Genomic DNA, 26721 nt, shown 5'->3' on the forward strand with positions numbered 1-26721 from the left:
AATGCAAAATGATTTCTCATTCCTAAATCATCCTACATAATTTTGACTTTACTAGCTTTATTTGTTGGTTTCTTTCTTCAATAAATACACATTGTGATGGTGGGTGAATGAAATATCATTACTAGCAGGGCTGGTTGTAAATTGATTTGAGGTAGAAGACCTCTATGAAGTAATTCTGGGTAAAGAAAGTAGTATCAGACTGAACTATTGTGGTCAGACAACTAAACCCTTCGTTAGTCACATGAGGTGTGTTATCAGCCCAAATTTTTTTAGATACTCATAATTTCTAGTTGGCAACTTATTTCTTTTGCTCCTTTCCTCTACTCTTCTGACTCAGTGAAGATCTGTTGCAAGTGGTGTGGCACAGACATGGCTCAGTCTTCATGGGAGGTGGACGTTGTTTTTGTCTGCCCACCCCATGTGACTAATGCAGTTCAAGTTTTGATTGAATCCATATTGTAATAAAGATTGCCTGTTACGTTATTTTTTTTAATACTCTTTTACTTGTTTGTCATTTGACTGCGGTCATGCTTGAGCACCGCCTTTAGTCAAGCATATCGACCCCAGGACTTATTCTTTGTAAGCCTAGTACTTATTCTATTGGTCTCTTTTTGCTGAACCTTGATCCATTACTGTGGCCCAATGGTAGAACATCTGTCATATTTACAGATGATGTGGGTTTGAATCACATGGGCAGCCTTTCACTTTTTCTATCCATAAGGGGTTTTTTTTAAACCTAGTATTTAAATGCTATTATTTGTAGCTTTATCTACTTCAAATTTCATTTTTAAAAATGTTTTTTTTATAGATTTTTTTTTTTTTTAATTGAAATCTTGTGATAGCTTTCAGTGTTGTATAGAAGAATGTTCTTTTAATCTGAAACCACATGTTGAAACTAAAACATGGAAGGTCCTTATTAACCATCTAAAAACACATCACAATTGTTATAATTACTTGTGTTTATTACCTCCATCTTAGCGAAGGCAGCAGTATTGTTTGCAATTGTGTTTGTTTGTTTGTTTGTGGACAAGATATCTCAAGAACCACTGGATGGATTCGGATGAAACTTTCAGGAATCTTTGGCTTTGTAACTGGCATGAACTGAGTAGATTTTGGGATCGATCTGGTACTGGACAAGGATTCTGGATTGTTATATTTTTTTCATTTGAAGTATTACAATCTTATGGACTTTCAAGTCTTTCTCTGATTATCTCCGTGGAAAGCATTCTCATGGTTTCCAAGTAAGCTATGGTGGCATCGTGGTTTCCAAAGTTTTATTTTCGTTTGTCTATCATCGTAGAAACTGATAGATAAAGAAATCAAACTACATAAACAAACGGTAGTGAAACCGTTCAGAAATTAAGGTTAATGTTGACATTATTACCCAGAAATGAAAAAAAAAAAAGGTATAGGAAACGAATTGGAAAAACATCAGATCTTGTGAATTTTCCGAAGGCCTCTCCCCACCACCTTGCTTTCCAAGCATTTTTGTTTTCATATTCGTTTTCTACACCTCTTTTTATGTCCGTTGCATAATTTCTTTTTTTATTTCTGGGTAATAATGTCAACATTAACCGAAATTAAATGACACTAACATATTCAGTAACAATAATAAATTTAACTCCTCGACAATTTTTACTTTTAGCAATTTTGAATATATCACTCTTGCTTAAAACCACTTAACTACTTGACAATTGCATTTCTTTTTAGCAATTTTGAATATATCACTTATCTACTTGATAATTACATTTCTAGCTCTGCTTTGAAGGAAGCTTCACTTCTTGGACTCACATTTTTGTGTGCAACAATGTTGTTAAATCACCTTTAACAGCACTGTATGCAAGTCCTTTCTGTTTTCTTTCATGCATGGATAAATTTTTCACTATAGACCTTAATGGTCATAAAGACACTATATCAGTGGATAAACTAAAAAAGGTCTTCATAGAGAAAACTATCCCTGTTCCCACTGCAGACAACACACCCATTACAAACATGGTCCGCACACCCACCTTCACATCCCATGACTACCATTGGTATCGATCCTGTACCGGACAAGGATTCTGGATTATTTTTCTGTTTTTTTACTTAATTTTTGGGAACAGTCGGGTTCATTTTAGTATTCTCGTTTGTGAGAGCAGTCAAGTTTATTTCAGATATTCTCATTTTCAAAAGCATCTCCGGCTAATCGTTGAGAGGATGTTGGTGTTGCTTTGGTGGAGGTTTGCATTCTCTGAGTGCTCTTGTTTCATAATATTAGGTTGTTTCACATGAAATGTCTCATTTTTAATTACTTATTTCAGTCATTTAAAAACTCAATTATGTATACCTTGCATTTAATCTTGACTCATTTTCATTCTCAACAATATTGGTATACAAAATTCATACCTACAGACCTTATGAAAATGACAACAACCAAACTATGTTGAGTGATTTTCTTGTACGAGTACAAACATGGAATATCAAGCGGGCCTTTGGTAATGGTTTTGTTGACATCAGAACTGTTCAGAGATGGTTCCAAAGCTCTTGTTCAGGAGATGATAGCTTTGAAAATAAGCCAAGGGGTAGGCCAAAATCAGTTATTCGGCATGATGGATTAAATGCTTTGGTTGAACAAAATCTGTGAATAAAGGTTCAAAAACTTTCATCAGAACTCCAAACATCTTGCACAACTGTTTTTGGACACCTGCAAAAAATTGGAAAAGTTAAGAAAACAGATAGGTTTGTTTCACATCAACTGAATGAGATTCAAAAAAACGGATGCCTCGAAGTGTGCTCATTATTGCTTTCTTGACTGGAAAAAAACCATTTTTGCATCAAATCATTACTTGTGATGAGAAATGAATACTCTTTGACAACAGCAGAACAAGACAGTAATTAGATGCAGGAGAGTCACCTAAACACTACCCAAACCCACCATTGCACCCTAAAAAGTTAGTGGTCACTGTGGTGGTCTGCGAAGGGAGTTATTCATTATTCATCTTTGCAACAAGGAAAAATGGTAATGGTAACAACATATTGCCAGGAAATTGATTGTATGCATGAGAATTTGAAAAAGAAGCAACTCAGACTAGTGAATAGGGATGGCCCAACTTTGATCCACGACAATGCATGTCCTCACACTTCTCAAGCTACGGTCCAAAAGTTGCAAAGCCTGAATTACGAGATTTTGCAACATCCTCCCTATTCCCCTGATATCTCTCCTACTGATCATCACTTGTTTAAGCATTTTGAGCTTTTCATAAGCAATAAAACATTCTTAAATAGAGAAGAGATAATTGAAGCATTCGGACAGTTTATCACAGCAAAAGATCAACTTTTGCTGAACAACTAAGTTATGGTGATCTAAACAAACAACACTGGTAGTCAAGTGGTGAGCTGGGGTGACAAATACAGCAACACACGCTCACACACTTACACACGCTCACACACTTACACACGCTCACACACTTTCACACGCTCACACACTTTCACACGCTCACACACTTGCACACGCTCACACACTTGCACACGCTCACACACTTGCACACGCTCACACACACTCACACACTTGCACACGCTCACACACACTCACACACTCATACACACTTGCACACGCTCACACACACTCACACACTCACACACACACACACTCACATACACACATTCACACACACATGCTCACACACACTCACACACACACTCACATACACACACTCACACACTCTCACACACACACACACACACTCAGACACACTTACACTCACTCTCGCTCACCCACCCACCCACACATTCACTCACTCACTCACACACACTTACACACTCACTTGCGTGCACACACACACACCAGGCTTCCACATTGTTTCCATTTAACAAATTCACTTGCAAGGCTTTGATCAACCTGGGCCCACTTTCCCAAAGTATTTGCAGTGAGACTGAACCCAAAACCACATAGTTGCAAAGTCAGCTCCTTAATCACACAGCCATGCCTATACCTTTATTATTAGGCAGCGAGCTGGCAGAATTGTTAACACGCTGGACGAAATGCTTAATGGTATTTTGCCCGTCCGTACATTCTGAGTTCAAATTCCACCGAGGTTGACCTTGCTTTTCATCCTTTTGAGGTTGATAAATTAAGTACCAGTTGAGCACTGGGGTTGATGTAATTGACTAGTTCCCTACCCGCCAAAATTTGAGGCCTTGTGCCTATTGTAGAAAATATTATTATTATTATTATTATTATTATTATTATTATTGTTATTATTATTATCTAAGTATACTAAATGCCTGTCGAACAATGTGTTGCCTTTGATTTTGATAGTCATTTTCAAATGGAAATTACTCTACAATATGACAACTAATAGCTATTGCCTTATCTCTTCATCTCCTCAGTCTACAATTCTATTGTTCCATAGGATTTTAAAGTAGCTTCATTGGTTTCATTCCACAATGGTTCCATACAAAATTTTAAAGACTAACTGAATATTAAATTTCATTCAGATTTGATAAGACTTCGTTGTTATTAGTTCTGCATCAGCTTTACATATATATATATATATTATATATAAAATTAGTTGTTCAGTCGTAACCATAATATTCTTTCCTCATCTTGTTCTGCATTTAATAGAATAATGTGCTTTGTCACTGATGCTTTAAAAAATCAATAACTGCTCCATAGTATTGTATCCTGACAGAAGTTTGTGTGTTGTAGGTTGATCAGTCTTTTATCTTTTGTGGTTATTTTACTACTATTTAACTTTAAAAGATTAAAGATTGTCTTCTTATTCAATATAAGTTAATTTTTTTTTCATTTCGGGTATTTCCATATCTTAAAAGCATTTTTGCCACACACACACACACACACACACACACATATTTACATACACACGCTGTTTAGCGTTTCTTTATTAGATGAAGAATGATAATTGCATTTTTAATTATTGTTATTTTAAATACTGTTTAAATCATGACTGTGAAGTTATACTATACAGTACAGATCTTGTAGAATGTAAATTTCACTAAAATGTAGTTGTAAAGCTAAGTTCAGCTCTAATTGTGCAGGCCTATTGTGAAAGGCATTCCAATCATGACCATCTCATCCAGGACTAATATTATTTAATATGGTCTTTTTTCATTTTTTTTTTAGTTGGTAAGATGTTATTTGAGGTGTCACATCAGTGACGAAGCACACTATTCTATTAAATGCAGAACAAGATGTGGAAAGAATATTTCAATCATAGCAAGCAATTACATAGAAGCTCTCTTGATGACTTGTGTGGAATTCAGTTATATATCCATTGTCCTCATTTCGCATCCAAGTTCCATACTGGTATGAGCTGGATGGTTTGACAGGATCCAATAGACTTAAGGACTGCATCATACTCAACAAGGGGGTGCTGAAAAGTTCCTGGCTTTAAGGGTATTTAAAGCCTGGTTGGAGGCCCATCCATCTGAGTTCTTTTATAGAGCTTAGAAAAACTGAAGGGCTGCTGCAATAAGTGTGTGAATCTGAAAAGGGGAACATGTTGAATAAAATCATAATTAACTGATCCTCCTGTATTTTCTTTTACCAAAAGCCAGGAACTTGGCATGGTTTCTATAGTTTGATGCCCTTTCTACTGCCAGCTGATTTACAGTGTAAACTGGGTGCCATGCAGCTCACAAGACTATAAACCCTAAGGCAGTGAACTGGCAGAATCGTTAGCACGCCGGGCGAAATGCTCAGCGGTATTTCGTCTGCCACTACGTTCTGAGTTCAAATTCCGCCGAGGTCGACTTTGCCTTTCATCCTTTCGGGGTCAATTAAATAAGTACCAGTTATGCACTGGGGTCAATATAATTGACTTAATCCGTTTGTCTATCCTTGTTTGTCCCCTCTGTGTGTAGCCCCTTGTGGAAAGTAAAGAAATAAGACTATAAACCACGAGAGAGGATTTCTTTACACCACAAGATGAAGGGTTGAAATCTGAGAGAAGGGGTGAAAGCAAAACAGGTTTCTGGCTGCAGAGGAGCTATACGACTACTCTCTTTATAGGAAAGAGGGTGGGAGTGATTCAGTGGAGCTGGGAAGAGATTAAAATAGCGATGAGGTGTCTTAGTGGACCAGACCTTTGATGAATGGTGTAAAATGTGTGTGTGTAGTATTCTTTAATACATTAAAACTGTAAGTTTCTGATTTTCAGTATTCTGTTATTCATTTCCGGTCATCAGCTGGTAATCCAAACTTTTTTTTTTTTTTTTTTTTTTTTTAAATATTCACTGTCTGAATATCTTCTGAAATACAAAATGAAAGTTTGAAGAAAACGCCTTTCCTTATGTTTTTCTGTATAAAAACCTCTGTGAATAACACGTGTGAAAACTGCTGCTTCAAGCTCCTGTTTTTGATTTCATTTCTGGTTCTCATGGAAACATTTATAAATATATTAAATTCCAAACAAGTGAAGTCATGAAATTGCATCACTGTTAAAGCAATGTTCAAAGTAATACTTTTAAGCATTACATTTTTTTAAAAACAGTATGTATGCGGATCTTCATTTGGCATGTACAGACACCTGCATATATACATATATATATATATATATATATATATATATATATATACACACAAAATTATGTATTCATGTAGACATATATACATACACATAGACACTCACACATTATTAAAGCTTGTATCAATAAAAGCTATTAATTAATCATTTCGAAACCAACAAAATTTATTGCTTCTGGTGAATCAACAGATTTATCATAAAAGGATGTCACTGAAATGAACACTAATATCAGTTGTTGAAATTTATGAAGTAGGGAAGGTATATAAACTGGTAACAGAGTTGAAGGATATAGAACAAAGCATTAATCCACCAGATGTAAAAACAGCCAGGAAGTGAATGTAGAAGCAGAAATTGAAGGCATCCTGTTTTAAACACTAAAATATGGTGGGTGCCACACAAATTGATCAGAAACGACTTGGGTTTTGGCTCGGATTGGCTCAGGCCATTTTCAAGTATGATGTTTATAGTAACTGTGTCAATTGATTCAATGTTCTCAACAAGGACAGATGACAAGATGGGAGCTGGCAGAAACGTTAGCACGCCGGGTGAAATGTTTAGCGGTATTTCGTCTGCTGCTGCGTTCTGAGTTCAAATTCTGCCGAGGTTGACTTTGCCTTTCATCCTTTCGGGATTGATCAAATAAGTACCAGTTACGCACTGGGATCGATATAATCGACAATCCATTTGTCTGTCCTTACACACACACGCACACTCACACACACTCACACACACGCACTCACACACACATACACACACACTCACACTCTGTGTGTAGCCCCTTGTGGGCAGTAAAGAAATAAGATGACGAGATGGGAGGACATAGTTGAGAGAAAAATATGTTAGAATGAAAGTGCAGTGCATCATGACTAAGTGTTTTTATCCTTTCATTTTATGATGTCTTGCTATCGCCTGCAAACTTGATAAGATGAAATATATCCAAGAGTGATAAATGCAGATGCAAGATGGTAGGAATGCCGAAACATATTCTTCCAACTGTTCACTACCCAGAGACACAATCTGGTTCTTCTGACCCTTTTCAATGCTGCAAAGAACCAAATTACTCAAATCAACAATGGCAAGAAACCACAAAAGAAACCAGCCAGAGATTTCATTGTCTTTGTGCATTCAGAACAGCAGATCCATTCAAAGAAGAAAGTTCTTGTGAACAATGAAAAGTGGAATGGCTGTTGGACAGTGGCTGCAGATTTACCAGGGTGCCAAGGATTTTCCCCATTCCAATTGCAAAGAAACCAGATATTGTCATATGGTGTGAGGAAAAGAAAGTAGTAAATCTAGTCAAGTTAATGGTTCCTCATGAAGATAACATGGATGCTGCTTAAACTCAAAAGATCAACCGTTATGAACATCTCAAGGATTATGAAGACACAGGCTAGAAGGCAGATAATTATCCAATTGAAGTTGGATGTAGAGGATTCATTTAAAATGGTTGTTGTTGCTAGGCCTAATGCAGTGTAAAGCAAATGCCATCACAAGTGATATCTAGGCTACAATGGAGAAGGCAAGCCACTAGATTTGGTTAAAAAGAGACAATGAGTAATAGCTAAAATATTGAGTGAAGTCTAGTAACCAGTTGATCTAACAAGTGATGCTTGTGCACAATAAGTCATCAAGAGGAAGGCTCCGAAATGGTGCACATACTCTTCTGAAGACCCCTAAGCCTGCTAATGTCTGGTATGCAGAGCATTCATCTGGTAGCACTTGTATCTGAACCTGGTGCAGCTTTCCTGCTTACTAGCTCTGATTAAACTGTCCAACCTATGTCAGAAAACCACCATTAAATGATGATGATGAGGATACACACACACACCACCGTTATCAATGAATGTTTTACATGCTAGCATAGGTTGGACAGCTTGGCCAGATTCAGTGAGCGACAGGATTGTGCTGTGCTCCATATTAATTTCCATCTAGCAAATCCACTCATAAGGCTTTGGTCAGCCCAAGAGCCTATAATAGAAGACACTTACCCAAGCTACCATGCATAAAAATCCCAAGAATTTTCCTGATTGTATGAAATACCAACCTGAAAGATCAGTTGATTTGTTTATTTTAGATTGAGTCACAATTACCTATCTTGTACCATTTTGTTATGTAATGAAAACAACTTGTTATGTAATGAAAACCTAAGCTTTATATTTTGTAGTTAAAGCAATGAATGGAGTAGTTATTAGTTTATAAGTTGTGTCCCGTGAAAAGATAATTTTTACTGTAACCATAATAAAATTCCTTATTAATGTTATTTTGAAATGAATCCTTGTTCTTTCTCTCTTCCAGTTCTTGGTATTCCTGGTCTTAATATTCCTGCTTGAAGTTGCTGGTGTGGCTTATTGCTGTGTTAAAAGAGAGGAGGTAATATTGCTTTTGTTTTTAGTTGTTCTCTTATTGGTATTTTTATATATATAGATGCACACAGCCACATAGATGCATACACCCACACAGATGCATACAGCCACATAGATGCATACACACACATAGATGCATATACACACACATAGATGCATATACACACACATAGATGCATATACACACACATAGATGCATATACACACACATAGATGCATATACACACACATAGATGCATATACATACACATAGATGCATACACCCACATAGATGCATACACCCACATAGATGCATACACCCACATAGATGCATACACCCACATAGATGCATACACCCACATAGATGCATACACCCACATAGATGCATACACCCACATAGATGCATACACACACAGATGCATGCACACATATAGATGCATACACACATATAGATGCATACACACACATAGATGCATACACACACATAGATATATATATATATATATATATATATATATATATACATATATATATATATATCATCATCATCATCATCATCATCGTTTAACGTCCGCCTTCCATGCTAGCATGGGTTGGACGATTTGACTGAGGACTGGTGAAACCGGATGGCAACACCAGGCTCCAATCTGATTTGGCAGAGTTTCTACAGCTGGATGCCCTTCCTAATGCCAACCAGTCCGAGAGTGTAGTGGGTGCTTTTACGTGTCACCCGCACGAAGGCCAGTCAGGCGGTACTGGCAAAGGCCACGCTCATCTCGCTCGAGAAACCTCATGTGTCACCCGCACCAGAGCCAGCCCAGGGGCACCAGCAACGATCCCGCTCGAAAATCCCAGAACCCCACACAAGAGCCAGTTCAGGGGCACCGGCAACGATCTCGCTCGAAGAAATTTCATGTGTCACCAGCACAAGAGCCAGTCCAGGGGCACTGGCAACGATCTCGCTCGAAAAACCTCATGTGTCACCCGCACAATAGCCAGCCCAGGGGCACTGGCAACGATCCCACTCGGAAGATTTCATGTGTCGCCCGCACATGAGCCAATCCAGGGGCACTGGCAACGATCCCGCTCGAAAGACTTCATGTGTCGCCCGCACATGAGCCAGTCCAGGGGCACTGGCAACGATCCCGCTCGAAAGACTTCATGTGTCGCCCGCACATGAGCCAGTCCAGGGGCACTGGCAACGATCCCGTCTCGCTCAAGGCATTTCATGTGTCACCTGCACAAGAGCCGGCCCCGGGGCACCGGCAACGATCTTGCTCGAAAGATTTCATGTGTCGTCCGCACATGAGCCAGTCCAGGGGCACTGGCAACGATCCCGCTCAAAACATTTCATGTGTCACCCGCACAAGAGCCAGTCCAGGGTCGCTGGCAACGATCTCGCTCGAAAGATTTCATGTGTTGCCCGCACATGAGCCAGTCCAGGGGCACCGGCAACGATCCCGCTCAAAAAACCTCCTGTGTCACCCGCACAAGAGCCGGCCCAGGGGTGTCGCCCGCACATGAGCCAGTCCAGGGGCACTGGCAACGGACCCGCTCAAACATTTCATGTGTCACCCGCACAAGAGTCAGTCCAGGGGCACTGGCAACGATCCCGCTCGAAAGATTCATGTGTCGCCCGCACATGAGCTAGTCCAGGGGCACTGTCAACGATCCTGCTCGAAAGATTTCATGCGTCGCCCGCACATGAGCCAGTCCAGGGGCACTGTCAACGATCCCGCTCGAAAGATTCATGTGTCGCCCGCACATGAGCCAGTCCAGAGGCACTGGCAACGACCCTGCTTGAAAAATTTCATGTGTCACCCGCACATGAGCCAGTATATATATATATACACACACACACACACACCAACATATACATACACACACATACACACAGAGAAATCCACATGTACACACATATATATGCGCACAAACTCCTACATAAACATATATATATATATACACACACACACACACACACACCAACATATACATACGCACACAGAAATCCACATGTACACACACATATATATACACACAAACTCCTACATAAACACACACAGATATATATATATATATATATATATATATAAATATAAATAAAATATTGTTTGTCATGCTCAAGTTCAACCTTGAATTTAATACTGTGCCCTGTCGTTCACCCTTACTACACCCATCATCTGCAATGATTGGGTAAAATAAGCCTTCTCTTCTCCTCACACCCCGCCCTGCAACTATTAACCTACTTTTGTCTTTATTGTTATTATGTAGGCAGCATCAGTAGCAACATGTTTCTCAACCCACCCAGCCCTGCTAATTCTATCACCACCTGCTCCGCCAACATCAACAACTATAATTTTTCCTGTGGGAAATGCATATCCACCATTTCTATATCATTATAGAATAAAAAAATATATAATCTTTTGTTTTTGTGAGCAGCATTTTTTGTTCTCTGCAGATTATATTTTTGTAAGGTGGAGGGCTGTTTTTTTTTATTTTCTGTGTGTGTGTCTCTCTCTCTCTCTCTCTGTGTTTGTCTCCCCCTCCATCATCATCATCTTTTAACATCCATTCTCCATGCTGGTATGGGTTAGACCAGGGGTTTTCAAACTGTGGTCCACGGACCACAGGGGGTCTGCAAGGACAAGACAGGGGTCTGTGGACAGCAAATACTTTTTATGGGCAATTTGATTTTATATGTTTTTTAATCGAAATCTTTTAATTAACAATAAACCTATTTTGTTAAATACTGTTAAATAAATAAATGTAAAAATATATGTTATTTTAAGCAAATATTTATGTATAAATTTCATAAGCGTTTATAAGGGGGGTCCCTAAGGTAAAGCCTGAAATATAAAGGGGTCTGCAAGTCAAAAAGTTTGAAAACCCCTGGGTTAAACAGTTTGACCAGGGCTGGTAAGCTGAGGGGCTGAGCCAGACTCCAGTCTGATTTGACATGGTTTCTTCAGCTGGATGCCTCTTCCTAACACCAACCGTGAAAGAAAATTTTTTCATAACTACAACAATATCCAAATCACAATGTTTAGTGCTATAATTAACTATTGTAATTAAACAATTATAGTTGTCATAATTTACAAATTTCGAGAGAACATAAAATAATTTTTGTTTTTAATGTCAGTTCTTGAATCAAATAAAGCTATAAACATTTGTATCAGGCTGCTTATGGAATCTGAACCCACGTCGCCTGTACACATGACAGCATTCTACAAATGGACCAAAACACTCCTTTTAGTTTCTTTATTTATTATAGAAGCTTTATTCTTACCAGCAACACTTGCACAGACAGCCTTTGACTTTTTCTATCCGAAGGGTTTTATCAACCCAATATTTACATACTATTATTTATAGCCTTTCTGCTTCAAGATCCACTGTTCCTATTAGGAATTTTTGTAATGTTTAACTATTGTGCCTATGCAAAGAACTTTTGATTTTTCTCTTCACACATATCATGGAATTAGTAAAGGAGTGTTGGAAAGACAAAGGCTGCAGGGAAGGAACAAATGCATTATTTGTATTGATGGTGGAAGGGAGACTGGGAAGAGATAGAAGAGGAAAACAAAAATGGAAGAAGATGGAAAAGGGACAATCCAAGAATCCTTATGATACTGCACGAGGCCGAGAGAGAAAATAGTACCAGGCACTGGCAATTAGTGCATGATAAAACACTTTCCCAGGAAAAGCTTGTAGACAAAATAATATTATATGTTGTTGGCACTCCGTCGCTTACGAGGTCGAGGGTTCCAGTTGATCCGATCAACGGAACAGCCTGCTCGTGAAATTAACGTGCAAGTGGCCTAGCATTCCACAGACACGTGTACCCTTAGCATAGTTCTCGGGGATATTCAGCGTGACACAGTGTGACAAGGCTGACCCTTTGAATTACAGGCACAACAGAAACAGGAAGTAAGAGTGAGAGAAAGTTGTGGTGAAAGAGTACAGCAGGGTTCGCCACCATCCCCTGCCGGAGCCTCGTGGAGCTTTAGGTGTTTTCGCTCAATAAACACTCATAACGCCCGGTCTGGGAATCGAAACCGCGATCTTATGACCACGAGTCCGCTGCCCTAACCACTGGGCCATTGCTCCTCCACAATATTATATAATGTCCATGAAAGATACAAAAAGCAAAGGGAACATCCATTTGTTGGAATAGCTGTCCCACTGTATGGCACTTTGGGCAAGTGTCTACTACTATAGCCTGAGTGGATTTGGTAGATAGAAATTGAAAGAAGCCCAGTGTGTGTGTATGTGTGTGTTTGTATATATACATGTGTATCTTTGTGTTTGTTTCCCACTTCTGCTTGGCAACTATTGTTGGTGTGTTTGTCTCCATAACTTAGCAGTTTGCAAAAACAGACTGATAGAGTAAGTCATTCATTCATTCATTCATTCATTTAGTCTTCATCATGCCTTGTGACACATGAGGTAACAACAAAATCATTTCACCTTCTAGCACTGGGTTCAATTCATTGATCGAGCCAGTGCCCCAGCATGGCTGAAGCAAATAGAAATAAAAATCCTCTTTCCATTGTTCCTTGTCCTTTCATTATGATGCTTAGAACATGGAGTCTAGCAGACAGAAACTGAACAATAGCTTCTGTGCGTGTGTGTGTATTTATAGTTCCTGGAAGAAATTTAAGACTAAAGTTGACAGTCAGTGTATAATTGTGTAGTATTTATTTATAATTACTTTATATTTGTACAAGTGTTTGAAAAAATAATGCTGGTATGTTGAAACCACTGTAAGGTGTGTATGTATATGTATATAAAAATGTACACGCACACACACACACACACACACACACACACACACATATGCACACAAAAGGCGGCGAGCTGGCAGAAACGTTAGCATGCCAGGCGAAATGCTTAGCCGTATTTCGTCTGCCGCTACGTTCTGAGTTCAAATTCTGCCGAGGTCGACTTTGCCTTTCATCATTTCGGGGTCGATTAAATAAGTACCAGTTATGCACTGGGGTTGATGTAATTGACTTAACCCCTTTGTCTGTCCTTGTTTGTCCCCTCTATGTTTAGCCCCTTGTGGGCAATAAAGAAATCAGAAATGTTAGCACGCCAGGCAAAATGCTTAGTGGTATTTCGTGTGCTGTAACGTTCTGAGTTCAAATTCCGCCGAGGTCGACCTTGCCTTTCATCCTTTCGGGGTCGATAAAATAAGTACCAGTTACGCACTGGGGTCGATGTAATCGACTTAATCCGTGTTTGTCTGTCCTTGTTTGTCCCCTCTGTGTGTAGCCCCTTGTGGGCAGTAAAGAAATAACACATATATGCACACTAGTGATAGGAAGATCATCTAGCTGTAGAAAGGAAAAATCGGTCAGAAACTGATCATACACAACAAAAATTGATGACTAACTCTCTCTCACTCCTTCTCTCTCTCTTTCTTTCTCTCTCTCTCTCTCTCTCTCTCTCTCTCTCTCTCTCTCTCGCCTGCACTCTCTCACTCACTCTTATTCTCTCTCTCTCTCTCTCTCTCCTCCCCTCGCCCGCTCTCTCTCTCCTGCTCTCTCTCTCTCTCCTGCTCTCTCTCTTTCTCTCGCCTGTTCTCTCCCTCGCTCTCACTCACTCTTATTCTTTCTCTCTCTCTTGCCTGCACTCTTTCTCTCTCTCTCTCTCTCTCTCTCTCTCTCTCTCTCTCCCTCGTCCGCTCTCTCTCCCTCGTCCGCTCTCTCTCTCTCTCTCTCTCTCCCTCGCCCGCTCTCTCTCTCTCTCTCTCTCCCTCGCCCGCTCTCTCTCTCTCTCCCTCGCCCGCTCTCTCTCTCCCTCGCCCGCTCTCTCTCTCCCTCGCCCGCTCTCTCTCTCCCTCGCCCGCTCTCTCTCTCCCTCGCCCGCTCTCTCTCTCCCTCGCCCGCTCTCTCTCTCCCTCGCCCGCTCTCTCTCTCTCTCCCTCGCCCGCTCTCTCTCTCTCTCCCTCGCCCCGCTCTCTCTCTCTCTCTCCCTCGCCCGCTCTCTCTCTCTCTCTCTCTCTCCCTCGCCTGCTCTCTCTCTCTCTCTCTCTCCCTCGCCCGCTCTCTCTCTCTCTCTCTCCCTCGCCCGCTCTCTCTCTCTCTCTCTCTCTCTCTCTCCCTCGCCCGCTCTCTCTCTCTCTCCCTCGCCCGCTCTCTCTCTCTTTCTCTCTCCCTCGCCAGCTCTCTCTCTCTCTCCCTCGCCAGCTCTCTCTCTCTCTCCCTCGCCCGCTCTCTCTCTCTCTCTCTCTCGCCCGCTCTTTCTCTCTCTCTCCCTCGCCCGCTCTTTCTCTCTCTCTCTCTCCCTCGCCCGCTCTCTCTCTCTCTCTCTCCCTCACCCGCTCTCTCTCTCGCCTGCTCTCTCTCTCTCTCTCGCCTGCTCTCTCTCCTGCCCGCTCTCTCTCTCTCTCCTGCTCTCTCTCTCTCTCTCTCTCTCTCTCTCCTTCGCCCACTCTCTCTCTCTCTCCCCTGCTCTCTCTCTCTCTCCCCCCGCTCTCTTTTTCTCTCTCCCCCGCTCTCTCTTTCTCTCTCCCTCGCCCGCTCTCTCTCTCTCCCTCCCTCCCTCTCTCTCTCTCTCTCTCTCTCTCTCTCTCTCTCTCTCTCTCTCACTCCATACTCACTCATTTGTTTGCTCACTCACTCACTTCTGCAGATGTACTGCAAAATACGGCAGCTGAGCAGCATGCTTTTTAGGTTTTTTTTTGGTTTTTTTAAATGTCCTGCAAAAGATTCTTTGACAACTGACTTGGCCAAAGTCATGCTCATCCACACTCAAAGCTACCACAAATGACACACACACACACACACACACACACACACACACAGAGGAAGGCACCAGCTAATAGCTATGCAAGTGTCACTTGAGTAATATATTACTGTTGAATGTTAACTGATTGTTTACAGAATTAGTAACAGAAGTAAAATTCCCTGCTTGGGCAATCAAGCAAATATAGTAATCACATCACCATTATCATTGTCATTAAGCAGCTAAGTTCTGTGCCGGCATGAAGGCAGTGAGCTGGCAGAATAGTTAGCACGCCGGGCGAAATGCTTAGCAGTATTTTGTCTGCTGTAACGTTCTGAGTTCAAATTCCGCCGAGGTCGACTTTGCCTTTCATCCTTTTGGTGTCGTTTAAATAAGTACCAGTTATGAACTGGGGTTGATATAATCGACTTAATCCCTTTGTCTGTCCTTGTTTGTCCCCTCTGTGTGAAGCCCCTTGTGGGCAATAAAGAAATAAGAAATGTTAGCACGCTGGGCGAAATGCTTAGCAGTGTTTCGTCTACCGCTACGTTCTGAGTTCAAATTCTGCCGAGGCCGACTTTGCCTTTCATCCTTTTGGTGTCGATAAATTATGTACCAGTTGCATACTGGGGTCAATTTTATTGACTGACCCCCCCCCTCCTCCTCAAAAATTTCGGACCTTGTGCCTAGAGTAGAAAAGTTCTGTGCTGGCATGGGTTGGAAGGCGTGACTGACAGGATGATGGGTCCAAAGACTGCATCATGCTTTTGTATTTGCCTTAGCATGGTTTCTGTGTGTGTGTGTTACCATCACTATTGAGGTTGCTGTGCAATTTGCAGAACTACAAACCCCAAGGGGGTGGGGTTTATGCTAGGAGATTTGAGGTCAAAGTATGAAAGAAATGGAGGGAAAAAACAAGTTTCTTGCTGTAGAGGAGAGACATGGCTACTTCCATTGAGAAGAGAAGATGAGAATAATCAGGTAGGGCTAGAGAGAGATAAAATAGTAGTGATGAGGTGTTCGGGTGCATATAGCAACAGGTCTAGCAAATCTATCTAACAGAAAACAAAGCAGATGCAGTGATACATATAACAAAGTATATTGGCAACATGAGCAATTTATTTTCAGCCTTAGAACAACACTGCCGCATGATTTGAACTACTGACTTGACTTCTATCTACATACATCTATATTCACATATCTATACACACTGTACATGCAGACACATGCACTAAGCTACTCCATTTATAACTGTTTCTAACACACAGCACAACTATGCATTCCTGAACATTATATATATATATATATATATATATATGCATGCATGCAACATGCAAGTACACATGCAAACACAACACATACATGCATGCACAATGCAAGTAACATGCACAGCACATGCAACCTGTATGCAACATATATGTAGTATGCACTTACATGCAACACATGCATGCTTACATGTATACAACATACACAAATGTTCACATGTATGTACTTATACACCATGCAAACATACATGCACAGCAGCTCCACAGAAGCATGCACTTGCAACTTACAAATGTACATACATAACAAGCATCCATGCATGCATGAACAAAGAACAAATTAGTATATTAGATGTGTTATGTAAAAAGGTGTCATATATATATATATATATATATATATATATATGTATATATGTATATATGTATATTGATATATATTTTCCCTGTTTTACTTTGAAGATCCTACCCTTATAGCAATTTCTTTGTATTTATTTAAATAATATATTCTTTATTTTTTCTGCATTGATATTCTTCTTCTGGAGGATTTTTCTCTTCTGCTATTATTGCCTCTAAGATATACATTTCCTTATTGTTGTGTTTTTATCATTCTATGTAAATGAATATCAATATTGTAAATATATGGACTGATATGTTGGTATTCTAGAATATCTGCAACTGACAATATTAAAATCCTAAAAACTAAACAAAAATAAAGAACTTAATTACTGGCATTTTCAAACAGCAAATTGAATTTGATTGATCTTGTTTGTCCATGTGACTTTGGAAATATTAACACTTTTATTTTTTTGTCCACAGAAAGTGGCCAAAAAAAAAAATGTTCTCTTTAATTTTTAACAATTGTCAATACAAGTGGCCAAAGTAACCATTTCTTGCCTATGACCCCTTTTGACTCCTATTTTACCCTACTGGACCTCCATAGCCATTTGATGTGCAAAAAAAAAAAAAATCTTACTGTATTTTAAAAATTAAATATTAAAAATTAAATATAAAAAATGAAAAAATTAAATATTAAAAATTAAAAATAGGCGTAGGAGTGACTGTGTGGTAAGTAGCTTGCTTACCAACTACATGGTTCCGGGTTCAGGCCCACTGCATGGCACCTTGGGCAAGTGTCTTCTACTATAGCCTTGGGCCGACCAAAACCTTGTGAGTGGATTTGGTAGACGGAAACTGAAAGAAGCCCATCGTATATATGTATATATATATATATATATATATGTATGTGTGTATATGTTCGTGTGTCTGTGTTTGTCCCCACAACATCTCTTGACAACCAATGCTGGTGCATTTATGTCCCTGTAACTTAGCGGTTTGGCAAAAAGAGAACGATAGAATAAGTACCAGGCTTACAAAGAATAAGTCATGGGGTTGATTTGCTCGACTAAAGGTGGTGCTCCAGCATGGCCACAGTCAAATGACTAAAACAAGTAAAAGAGAGTAATTGTATAAAAAAGATGTGGAAATATTTTGTATATTGCAGAAGTATAACCATTTTATTGCATATAAATTTTAACAAGAAAATCTTATATGAATCCCCAAGGGTCATATGGACCCTGGTTGAGAGCCCCTGCTCTAAAGCATCAATGGGCTAATGTTACTTGACAGGGTGTGTACCTCAGATCAGGGAGTCTCACCAGGTTGAACTTCACCTCAATGAGAGTTTATAGTTCTGGTACCACTGACATGTGATTGTCTCCTGCAACATTTTAATTACAAGGTGGATTCAAGCTGAGATGGTTGGGTAATATCCATAGTCTCAGACGTTCGTTTTGGGAATCCAGCTGGAAAGTGTAATGACAGTTGCTTCTGATAGGACCCTATGAAGGAGGAGGTGCCTGAGGACTACTCCCATACCCTTCCAGGAATGGTAAGGGCGAAAATGAATGGATGGAATGTCGAAAGCATTGAGCTATTAAACACCCTGAACTAATAGGATTAGCACTAATTGGTTAGAATAGGCAAAGAGGTAAATAAAGGAAAAATCAATCCCATATTTAATTGGAATTGATTTATTAGAAATCTAATATATTGGGCTTAATAAAGCTGGTGCAGTCAATAGAATAAATGATTTGCTTTTCATTTGACCTTATATTATGACTTTTCATTTCTTTTAGTTTCAAAACACCATATCAGAAGGGAACTTATTCAGAGGTTTTATCCAAACGGACTATGGCAACGACCAAGGAAAGACCCGCATCATTGACTTTGTGCAGTGGAAAGTAAGTATTACACTTTTCTTTCTTCATTGTGTTTAAAACAATTTGCTTTTTGTTTTAACCTGATTTCTTGATTTCTATTATGTAAAAAGCACTGGTGTTAGCGCCACGTAAAAAGCACTGGTGTTGGTACCAAGTAAGAAACACTGGTGATGGTACCATTTAAAAAGCACTGATGTTGGTACCATGTAAAAAGCAGTCAATACCCTTTGTAAAGTGCTTGACTATATGAAGAGCATTCAATTGCAGAAGCCAAGCCAAAACAGACGATGGAACCTGGCACAGTTCCTGTTAAACTGTGTAATCCAACCCATGCCAGCATGGAAAATGGATGATAAATGATGATAAAGTTAGGACAAGGATCATATATAAGTAAAGCCATGTGTCTCGTTTTAGAAGCATCACAACCACATGGTTCTGGGTTTGATACTGTTGTGCAGATATATCCTTGGGTTAACCAGTGCCTTTGTGACTGAAATTGGGGAGGTGGAAACTGTGCAGAAACATTGTGTGTGTGGTGTGTGTGGTTAAAAAGCTTGCTTCCCCACCATGTAGTCTTAGATTCAGTGCTACTGTGTGAACCTTGGGCAAGTGTCTTCTACTGTAATTTCAGGCCAACCCAAGTCTTGTGAGTGGATTTGGTAGATGGAAACTGATAGAAGCCTGTTGTGTGTATACATGTGTGTGTGTGTATGTCCTTGTCTTGATATCACATGTTGGTTATAAATTAGCATTGCTATCATACAAGTAATGTTGTGGTTCTAGTCTCCTGTAGAAAGCATGTCTGGCCTTGGGAAATATTACCTTGCTTGGAAAATAGGTGAGGGTTGGCAACAGGAAGAGCATCTGGTCGTAGAAAATTTACTTTAACAAATCCTGTCTGACCCATGCCAGCATGGAAAAGTGGACATGAAAGGTTTCTGTGTGTGTGTGTGTGTGTGTGATGAGCTGTCAAAAGCACTAATATGCAAATTAAGCTTGTCAGTGTGGTAGTAGTCTAATATATGACTTCTTTATATTCTAAGTGAATGTTCTGTGATATTGATTGGGAAGAAAACCAAGACTGTCATCCGTAAAGAACAGTCAACAAACCATAAGCAGTCCATCAGGAGACTCTCCCTCTCTCTTTCTTGCACATCAAAAGCATAAAAGGAATGTGTTTACTTTCTTATTTTACTCCCTGCTAGGTTTTATTTTAAAAGTTATTTCAGCCCTTCTGATCCATGTTGCGTGTGTGTGTGTGTGTGCATGTATATACACACACACACACGGCAGGGGATGGTGGCAAACCCTGCTGTACTCTTTCATCTCAACTTTCTCTCACTCTTACTTCCTGTTTCTGTTGTGCCTGTAATTCAAAGGGGTCAGCCTTGTCACACTGTGTCACGCTGAATATCCCCGAGAACTACGTTAAGGGTACATGTGTCTGTGGAGTGCTCAGCCACTTGCATGTTAATTTCACGAGCAGGCTGTTCCGTTGATCGGATCAACTGGAACTCTCGACGTCGTAAGCGATGGAGTGCCAACAACAACAACAACATTGGACTGTAGCCATATTAGGTTTATTTAAACAAATTGACCCCACTCGTTTTTCAAGTCTGGTACTTCTATTTGTCTCATTTGCCAAACTGCTAAGTTATGAAGACGTAAGCAAACCAACACCAGTTTTCAAGCAGTGGTACACACACACACACACACACACACACACACACACACACACACACACACACACACACATACACACACAATAACAATCCATAAACTCATACAAAACTATAAGTAGTATTAGGGTTCATTTGAAGGCAGGGCCCCAGCATGGCCGTAACCAAATGACTGAAGTGCCTATAAAACAATGGATGTTATGCAATGAAAATTTGTGATTTTCTTCTATTGTCTGATATTATAATTATTGTCATCATATTTGCATAGATAGTGGAAGAACATTATTGATTTTTACCCATTGATGTTTTAGAGAAGAGATATTGCTTGAATCAAGTAGTGCTTTCAGCCAACACATTGTTGTTTGTGTGTGTGTGAGTGTGAGACTTGTTTTCTTTTTCTTTTCTTTTTTTTTGCAATTTTTCAATTGGGGTAATATAAATAACTTGGTAATAACTGTTTGTGAGGAGAGTGCTATATAGTGTACACACACACACACATATACATACACACATGTATATAACCTAATTCACTACACTTAAATTTTAATAGGTTGAGGAAAATAAGATTTATTAATTGCCGGAGCTGAAGATATGGCGGGGGGGGGGGGCTGTCATTGAAAAGATATATCAAAACAAATATTAAAATAATTAGTATAGATTCGTTATCATTTATTCTCATTTCCACTTGTAAAATTGAGTTTAATTGACATTACCTCTCATTAGCAAAAAGTAGTTAACATTACCTAGTCAATCAAATATTGTTTACAAATCATTTTGTGAAAGCGCATGGCTTAGTGGTTAAGGCTTGGCACTCATAATTTCAAGGTTGTAGTTTCAATTTCTAAACAATGGTGCGTTGTGTTCTTAAACATAACATCTTATTTCATGTTGGGCCAGTCCACTCAGCTGTAAACAGATAGGCCCTGCAATGGACTGGCATTAAGTTCAGGAGGAATGTTGGCCTCTGTCTAGCCAGCAGGATGGCATTATTCAAAAGCTACAGCATGAGGAAGTGCATTGCAACCAGCAAACAACATCCAATAGTCTTGTTGATGCAGTGATTAAGTACTTTAATCTGCTTCCACCTTTGGAAATAGTTCTCTCTTCAAATGTAAATCTTTTTATAATATCAGGAAACAAAGCTTGAAAAGAAATGGTAGACCTTCAAATAGACTGAAGGTCTGCCATCTGTTCTTTCCTGCTCTCTGCTACTGTCCCTCCATTTGTCTTATTCTGGTTGGTTATTTGCATTCTTTTTGCAAGAAATTGTACTTCCCTTCAGTTTTGAATTTAAAAAGAGAAACAAAATGACTGTAGTTTTCCAGAGTAAAAAGATAAAGCAAATGTGTGTATACATGCATGTGTGTGCTTATGAGTGTTTGAGTAAATTATGAATATGTTGTGTGTCTGTAATTGTGTATGTTTTATCTGTTAACTAAACAAAACTGATGAAAGCGCAAAAGTGTAGTGCTGTGAAGGAAGCGGTATTAAAAACACTGTATCATGTAAATTTGAAGATTTTTTTTTTTTGAGGAAAAAAAAAAAAAGAACAAAAACAAGTAAGAGAATACAATTGAGGAGAATGTTGAAGAGATTTACACATGTTAAAATCAAGCAAGTTGAAATTATTCCACTAAACTGAAATCATAAGGAAGGAAAATGTTAAATGTAAAAACAAGAATGCACTTATGTTAGTCATGATACTGAAATACATGTAACTAAAATACCAGAATGAAACAATTTTGTAGTACCAGGGCATTTTATTGATTCTTTTGCTTTAAGATGGCTTCCATTGTTAGCTGATCAATAAATTTGTTTTTTTATGTATTTTTTTATTTTAATTCTAAGAATTGGTATGGAGTTAGATTTAATGTTCTGTAATATTCATTCACAACGGCAGCCATATGGCCTCTTGTGAGGTCCTGGCTCATTTGAAGGGAACTACCAATTGAAAACAATGAAAAAGATGGTGGTGGTGGGGGGGTGTATATTTAAAGAGAGTAGCAGCTGAAAAATGTGAAGAGAAGGGGAAACTCAATGACAATATATGTATGTGTGTGTTAGTGTGAGTATATTTGTGTCTCCATCTCTTGACATCATGGGATTATTGTAAATGAATGTCATTCATTTCCAGTATTCTGCAAAATCATGTCTGGTCATGGAGAAATATTACCTTGTTTGGAGGCAGGTAAGGGTTGGCAACAGGAATGGTATCCAACTAGAAAATCTGCTTCAGTAAATTTTGTCAAACCCATGTAAGAATGAAAAAATGGATGATAAAATGATGAGTATATTGTATTTACAGACACTGATAAAAACTCTTACAGTCAGTGCTGAAATGATCATAGCCTAGGTGCAAACTCCCCACAAGTAGTGTACAATTTCTGATTCTCAGCTGAAATCATTTCACTTCATGTATGCTTACCCTGAGGGAAACAAGAACATCCCAGCATCCCCTTTCAGTTTGTAATGTGAGGCCTTTAGAATAAAAAATAATTTTATTTCTAGTGGTGTTAGGAAGGGCATCCAGCCATAGAAACCAAGCCAAATCAGACTGTCACCTGGTGCAGCTGTTGTGCTTGCCAGCTGTGGTCAAACCATCCAACCCATGCCAGCATGGAAAATGGACATTAAAGGGTAATGTTGATGTTCTATACAGAACCACTTGGGTACGTGTGAAGGTATATGTCTTTGTGTGTTGGGCTCTGAATCATAAGATTGTGGTTTCAATTCTTGAACCAAGCAGTGCCTTACATCCTTAAACAAAGCACTACATTTCACGTTCCTCCAGTTTACTTAGCTAAAAATGAGTCATTGATGTTGTACAGGTTTGAGGATGGGAGGTCTGAGAGAGAGTCTATATCTGTTTGTGATGCTATAAGCATCTAAAACAATTTGTGAACCCATGGTAATATCCTACAAAGTTATAGTCATTTGTAGGCGCAGGAGTGGCTGTGTGGTAAGTAGCTTGCTTATCAACCACATGGTTCCGGGTTCAGTCACACTGCGTGGCACCTTGGGCAAGTGTCTTCTACTAAAGCCTCAGGCCGACCAAAGCCTTGTGAGTGGATTTGGTAGACGGAAACTGAAAGAAGCCTGTCATATATATATATATATATATATATATATATATATATATATATATATGTTTGTGTGTCTGTGTTTGTCCCCCCACCATCACTTGACAACCGATGCTGATGTGTTTACGTCCCCGTAACCTAGCAGTTTGGCAAAAGAGACCGATAGAATAAGTACTAGGCTTACAAAGAATAAGTCCTGGGGTCGATTTGCTCGACTAAAGGCAGTGCTCCAGCATGGCCACAAGTAAAAGAGTATTTGTAAGTAACAGCTGTACATACAGATACGGATTGTATTAGGTCTGAAAGATAAGGCATTAACGCATCTTATAGAGCTCATAAATTGCATAGCTTTCCTTCTGCAGCTAAAGTATGCTGGTATAGCAAAGCAAAGTTGTATTTGGATAGTTTCTATAAGTAGCAAGTGTATGTCATTGCATTGGTTCATATTTAATATTCCCTACTGCAGTTTGGTTGATCTTAACTGTCTGTTACCATATTTCTATTGAAAAACATTGCCTTTGTTTCAGTTAATTTTTTAAATGATGAAGAATTTAATAAAATAACCTTGTTATTACTTGATGTTTGAAACAGAAATTATGAAATTTTGAAATGTTTTAAATTGGGTTAACTAAAAACAAACAGTTAATATTATAGAATCACTTGCTGTCTCGAGTGAATTGGTATCAAAATAAACAAGGCAGTTTTCCTTACATGACTTACTATAATTTTGTTGGATTAACGGATGATTGATAAATATTTTGAGATCAATATCAGCATTTATATATTTGATTGAGAAAGATTTTTAGATTCCATATTTTAGAGTAAAAGTTGATTTTTTTTTTTTTTTTTTTTTTTTTTTTTCTGAATGGACTAAGAATTGGTTGTTATAATAATATATTGAACTTGATTTATATATGTCTAAATTATTTCTTTATTGAAATTCAGCTGAAATGTTGTGGTGGACAAAGATACACTGATTATTTGGACTCCAGCTGGGCTCATCAGGACCAAAATCATATTGGCCAAGTACCCTTATCTTGCTGTGCTGACTATAAATCTAATGAAGCCTCTAATATCAATAACCATGGTTGCAAAGCAGATGGAAACCTGAGTTACAAGAAAGTAAGTAGTTTTTGGTTTTAATTCTTATTAAATTTGTTGGAGACCATTAATAGTCTAGCAACTTTATTTACTTTGTGAAAATCTTCCCAATCCTCAATTGCCTAAAAGTAAACTATTGAATTAGTATGTAATTTTAATTATTGAAAATTATTTTTGTCTCCCAACATTGTCTGTTTGAAATTAACTACATATTACTCATACTGAAGGTTTTCTCTGGGAAAATTTTCTATCATTATTTTAATTGCTTTATCTGTGAATAATTTTCATGCAAATTATATTGCTGTCTCAAATCATTCTAAAATTTAGTAATTACATATTAGAAAAGGGATGTTAAATGATGACAACGATAGACTATACTTTGCTGGGGAAATCTCATAAGATTTGAACATTTCTGGAGTTTTCACTGTACTTTCCGAAGACCAAAATTGCTCTCCAATGTATTTTTCTTTTTTTTAATCAATTTGTATTCAGGAGTTCTCCCCCTTGCTTTTCTTATCTATAACTGTCATTAACACTAGACTTTCTTCTCATCACAGATGTATTTCAATTGATTAGATGTTATTTTTGGCTCACTACATTATATGACCCTGCACTTAATCATATGCTGTCTGTACAGATGACGTCCTTGGAAAATTTTCTAATGTCACTAGTAGATAATTGTCTTGCCAGCTTGCAGTGATGATGATGGTGACTGCTTGTACTACTTAAGCAGATCTTATGGTTCAAAACTACTGAATAAATATTGCATTCAGTTGGCATTTCAATAACCGTTTCATCATAAAAATCATGTTTTTGCTGAATGTTGTGCTAATTATATTGTTATTCTACATTGTTTCCATTATAACTCTGGTAATTTTTATGTTGACCACAAATGATTTAAATTATAATACCCAGAGAATTTTACATCATATGAATACCCGAATGGTTTATTCTTTTCCCCTTGACTAGTATTGACAAATGTGCCTTGCTAACAAAGCAGACTTTCTCTGTGTAAAACAATGTATTATGTCTACGAGTCAGCTTTTATTGGTTGATAGTGTGACATTTTGTTGCTTTGAAATATAATGATTGTAGTTGATGGCCATGTAGTGCTGAATTTGTTAAATGCAGCATTAGAATACTTCTGCTACTTGAGCCAATAATTGTGCTTATATGGGATCACTGAACCTGCTAGAATTAACAGCTAGATTTACCTTAAAACACATTTTACCATCTTGATTAGAACAAGACACAAAATTTTGTAGTCCAAGATATGTTGTACCAGATAAAAAGACAAAGATGGTCAAGTTTGGAGTGCTGGTTGAACAATATATTGATCATGGTAGGCCTGGGATTAAACAACAACAACAACTGCTGATATCTCTATATGGACAGCTGTAAATCACTGAACTTTGTCTCCTTCCCACCCCCACTACCCATCTACTATAAGCTTTGTCTTGGAATGGCTGATATTTCATTTATGTCAGCTGTGAAAATACTTTCTCTCTAATGTGTTGTACAAATGAGATACCCCTCATTTTATATACTTTGTCCTTTTATTTAAGAAAAAAACCTATCTGTTTTTTCCCCTAAATTTTTACATGCAAACACTAGTAATAATAGTCCTTTCCACTTGGAGGCCCAAGGCCTCAAATTTGTGGGGAAGGGGACTAGTTGATTACATCGATCCCAGTGTTTCACTGGTACTTAATTTATCGACCCCGAAAGGATGAAAGGCAAAGTTGAACTCAGAACACAGCGGCAGATGAAATACTGTTAGGCATTTCG

At 38.7% G+C, this 26721-nt stretch overlaps 1 protein-coding gene across 1 annotated transcript in view; it reads left to right on the forward strand.

Moving 5' to 3' along the window:
• Positions 1-26721, forward strand: part of LOC106871756 (tetraspanin-8) — a 107824-nt gene that overhangs the window by 75810 nt on the left and 5293 nt on the right. The window contains exons 3-5 of the mRNA XM_014918391.3: positions 8820-8894; positions 18990-19094; positions 24778-24954. Coding sequence (XP_014773877.1) covers positions 8820-8894; positions 18990-19094; positions 24778-24954 — 357 coding nt within the window. The remainder of the gene's footprint in view (positions 1-8819; positions 8895-18989; positions 19095-24777; positions 24955-26721) is intronic.

This window comes from Octopus bimaculoides, chromosome 5 (assembly GCF_046866305.1).
Source record: "Octopus bimaculoides isolate indiv1 chromosome 5, ASM4686630v1, whole genome shotgun sequence".
Classification (NCBI taxonomy): Eukaryota; Metazoa; Mollusca; class Cephalopoda; order Octopoda; family Octopodidae; genus Octopus; species Octopus bimaculoides.